The sequence below is a fragment of the Neophocaena asiaeorientalis genome, unplaced genomic scaffold, assembly GCF_003031525.2.
Source record: "Neophocaena asiaeorientalis asiaeorientalis breed wild unplaced genomic scaffold, Neophocaena_asiaeorientalis_V1.1 scaffold65, whole genome shotgun sequence".
NCBI lineage: Eukaryota > Metazoa > Chordata > Mammalia > Artiodactyla > Phocoenidae > Neophocaena > Neophocaena asiaeorientalis.
The window spans coordinates 18,296,891-18,301,206 of record NW_020173215.1 but is presented as its reverse complement, the minus strand read 5'-3'; the positions used below and the strand labels follow the sequence as shown (position 1 = coordinate 18,301,206).

General features: G+C 54.6%; 1 protein-coding gene across 1 annotated transcript in view; it reads left to right on the top strand.

The window, feature by feature from the left end:
• The first annotated feature begins 3,889 nt into the window (after window positions 1-3,889).
• Window positions 3,890-4,316, top strand: part of HTT (huntingtin) — a 135,895-nt gene continuing 135,468 nt past the window's right edge. The window contains exon 1 of the mRNA XM_024745086.1: window positions 3,890-4,198. Coding sequence (XP_024600854.1) covers window positions 3,890-4,198 — 309 coding nt within the window. The remainder of the gene's footprint in view (window positions 4,199-4,316) is intronic.

The following is a 4,316-nucleotide window of genomic DNA, read 5'->3' as shown; positions in this document are numbered from 1 at the left end:
GCTCCACTCAAACCTCTTTTACATGTTTTTCCCCTGAATAGTACACATTCATTGCTGAAGATTTGAAAAATACAGAAAAGCACCCAGATTAAATTTCCTGTAATTGCCCTGCACAGAGAGAGTCACTTACAGACTTGGTGGGCAGGCCTCTTTCTATTTATGTGTGTATCGTTTTCCTTTAAAAAGAGGGGGGATTGTGCTATACACAGTAGTGTAACCTGCTAATGCATTGCACACCTTTTTCCGTGTCACGAATGCTCTTCTAAAACAGGATCTGAATAACTGCACAGCTTTGTCATATGGATGTATCGTGCTTCATTTAGCTAATCTCCTTCTGTCCATGTTTCCTTTGTCTCTCTTGGCCCTAAATATTGCTGTAACCAGTGACCATCCTGACACACACGTGATTCTTTTCTGAGGATAAATTACTGGGAGTGCATTTGCCGTTCAGAGGCTACGTTCATTTTAAGGCTTTGGAGACAAGAAGCCAAATTGCTTTCCCAGCTGTGTAATCTTTGATTAGTCTGTGACGATGCCAAACTTCTCTCTGAATTAAAAAAATCTGCCCTCTAGACGGTCCCTTTCAATAGGCTTTCCTCTAAGACCTCTTGTCAGGGGTATAGTGAGTTCTCAGCAGACGAGTTTCTTCTTGCCTCAGCTAACACAGCCTGATCTGTTGTGGCCATATAAGGTCTCAGTGACTCATACCCTCTCTGGACTGGTCAGAATTTGGGTTTAGGAGCCCATAAACAGCATAATCCAAAGTAAAAGTGGCTTAAACAACATGGAATCATGGGGCTTCCCTGGTGGCACAGTGGTTGAGAGTCCGCCTGCCGATGCAGGGGACGCGGGTTCGTACCCCGGTCCGGGAGGATCCCACACGCCGCGGAGCAGCTGGGCCTGTGAGCCATAGCCACTGAGCCTGCGCATCCGGAGCCTGTGCTCCGCAACGGGAGAGGCCACAACAGTGAGAGGCCGCGTACCACACACACACACACACACACACAAAAATGGAATTATGTTTCTCTCCTATAGATATTTGTCTGTGAGAAGTCCAGAGATGGTCTGGCCAGGCTGGAATGGCATCTCCACCCAGTCCTGCCAGCTCCATTGTCCTGGGATGTGGCTTTCATCCTCATGATCCAAAATGACTGCTCAAGTGCCAACCACTATCTGCCCATTCCAGGCAGCAGGAAGAAGACAGGTGTACCCCTTCCTTTTAAGGAGATTTTCTAGAAATAACACACGTCACTTCTGCTTACATCTTACCGGCCAGAACTTACTTAGTCGCATGGCTACAGCTAGCTAAAAGGAAGGAGGGAAATGTGGTGGGAAAGTGCCTGGGTAAAAACTGAAGTCCTATTATTGAAGGTCAGAGTGGCTATTAGGAGACAACTGTACTACTTAGTGTGATGGGCTGAATTGTGTCCCCTGAAAATTCATACGTTGAGTCCTAACCCCTAGCACCTCAGAATGTGACTGTATTTGGAGAAAGTGTCTTTAATGATGTAATTAAGATAAAATAAGGTCATGAGGGTGGGCCCTAATCAAATATGACCATTGTCCTTTAAGAAAAGAGGATTAGGACCCAGATGTGCATAGAAGGAGGAACACGTGAGGACACAGGGAGAAGACGGCCGTCTGCACACCAGGTAGAGAGGCCTCAGAAGGAACCAGCCTGCTCACACCGTGATCTGGGACTTCCAGCCTCCAGGACTGAGAAGATAAATTCTTGTTATTTGAGCCCCCCATTCTGTGGAACTTTGTTAGCGCAGCCCTAGCGAACGAATACACTTACCTGTTGCTGTGTAACCAATCGCATGGTGGCTTAACAACACAGGATCTCACAGTTAATGCAGATCAGGAATCTGGGCACAGCTTAACTAGGTCCTTCACTCCCTGGTCTCTCAAAAGCCTGCGTTTAAGTACCACCTGCCTCTCACTTGAAAGCTCAACTGGGCAGGGATCCACCTCCAAGCTCATGTGGTGTTGGCAGGATTCAGTTCTCCCTGGGCTGTTGGCCGAGTGGGCCTCCCAACATGGCAGCCTGGCTTCAAGAACGCGTGTGCAAGCCAAGAAGGTGCAGACAGCCAGCAGGACGGAAGGCTCAGTCTTTTGTTACTTAATCCCAGGAGTGCCACCTTTGCGTATTAGAATGTTAGAAGTGTCAGTGAAAAAATTCAATTAACAATCAAGTTAAGAAGAAAATAGAGAATTTTATTCAATCCAAAATGAGGATTATAAGCCAGAAGGCAGGCTCTCAGAAGCTCTGAGAGCTGTTCTGCCTGGTAGAAGTCCAAGACACAATCATAAATATATATATATATATTTTTTTTTTTTTTTTTTTATAATTTTTTTTGCGGTACGCAGGCCTCTCACTGTTGTGGCCTCTCCCGTTGCGGGGCACAGGCTCCGGACGCGCAGGCTCAGCAGCCATGGCTCACGGGCCCAGCCGCTCCGCGGCATGTGGGATCTTCCCGGACCGGGGCACGAACCCGTGTCCCCTGCATCGGCAGGCGGACTCCCAACCACTGTGCCACCAGGGAAGCCCCATCATATATATTTTTGAGACAAAGACTCATAAATCAAAATGACATACTGACATTTTACAGAGAGTTCACCAAAGATACGTAGTCCAGGTGAACTCTTACAAAGTGCGCAGTCAGTACGGCCCCCTCCAGCGTTGGGAAAGAAGGCTAACCTTGTAAGAAGTTCCGCTGCTAGGTCAGAAGAAAGGAAAAGTTGATCTTTACGGTCCCGCCGGCGTTCCCATCCTGGAGGAGGTCTGGTTAATGGGTAACGCAGACGCACACTGCACTTTAGGGAGGGAGGGGGCCCAAACGACATAGACAACTTTCTGTTCAAACTTTTTTGTCTTGCTGTAAAATGTAAACCTTAATCAGAAGCCAGCCTCCAGTGACACCCACTCTCAAGGGGAGGGGACTGTACAAGGTGGTGATCTCAGGAGGGGGTCACTAGGTCATCCGAGAGGTCTGCCAACCACAGTCCCTGACAGCCTGGAGCCCCGTCATTGTGGCCTGTCCTGTGAGCGCTGGCACATGGCTTGGCCTGTGGACAAGGGCCTTTATTAAATCAGGGAACTGGGACCTCAAGGCTTGTGGCAAGTTTCTCTGAGGTCCTTCCCCTGAAGCGGGGGCGGTTGCTGTCCCCTTGGGGACAAGGCTTCCTGTGGCGATGCTGGGTTCACCTGACTGCTTTGGGACAACAGGGTCTGAAATTAGACGGAGACGTGGCTTGTGGCCTAGAACAGGTCGCTGCCCTGAGTGGGCTCTGGAGGCTTCATGCTGCTTGCCCCAGGCGGCTTCTCTGAGGGCCACCCACTCCCTGCGGGCAAGCGGACGCTGCCCCTGTGCTTGCTCACTGCCGCCCCTCCGGGTGGCGAGGCTCTGGAGCCCGGGACCCTCCCACGCCGGCCGGCCTCGCTCAAGGCGGGGGGCACACCCCTGGGCCGGGCAGTCATGCCGGCGGGGCAGTCTCTGGGGTCAAAGCTGCTTCTCGCTGCACCAGCCACGGCCTCTCCGGGCAGCAGGCACCGACCAGGCAGGTTTTCACCACCCGTCCCTGCCCCAGGCCCTCCGCCAAGTTCCTCAGCTCCTCCTCGGGCTGCAGACTGGCTCTCCAGGGCTCCGCTCCTCTCTGGGGGCCACACCTGGGCTCCCGTCTTGAGGGTCCTCTGGCTCCGCGAGGGGCGACCCACTTCCCCCTTCCTCCTCTGCAAAGCTGTCCCGTGAGCCCTCCCTCCGCCGGGCCGCTGGGTGAGCAAGCACCCCCGCCGGGTCTCCGGCTCCGAGTCCACGGCCGGCCCTCCCTGCCACCCGCCGGGCGTCGGCCGGGGTCTCCTCGACTAGGGGCTTCTTCCCGAGGGAGCATGACGCTCACGACCGCCCCGCCCCTCCTCGCCGCGCCCCTAGTCCGCGCCCTGGAGGAGCGCTGGGGTCTCCGTGGTCGCGGCGGTCCTAGAAGGCGAGACGGCGGGCGCGGGAGACTGGCTGGCGCCGCGCCCGGCCAATGGCGGAGGCCGCCGCCTCTGGCTGTCAATCTCGCCAACCTGGCCCCGCCCCACGACGGAGCGTCGCGGGACGCAGGGCCGCGGGGGCTGCCGGGACGGACCCAAGATGGCCGAGCGCTTCGGTTCCGCTCCTGCCCGTGCCCCCGAGCCTCATTCATTGCCGCGCTGGTGAGCGGACCCGCGAGCAGGTCCGAGGGTTCCGGGGGCTGTTCCCGCGGGGCGGGAGGCCGCCATGGCGACCCTGGAAAAGCTGATGAAGGCCTTCGAGTCTCTCAAGTCCTTCCAG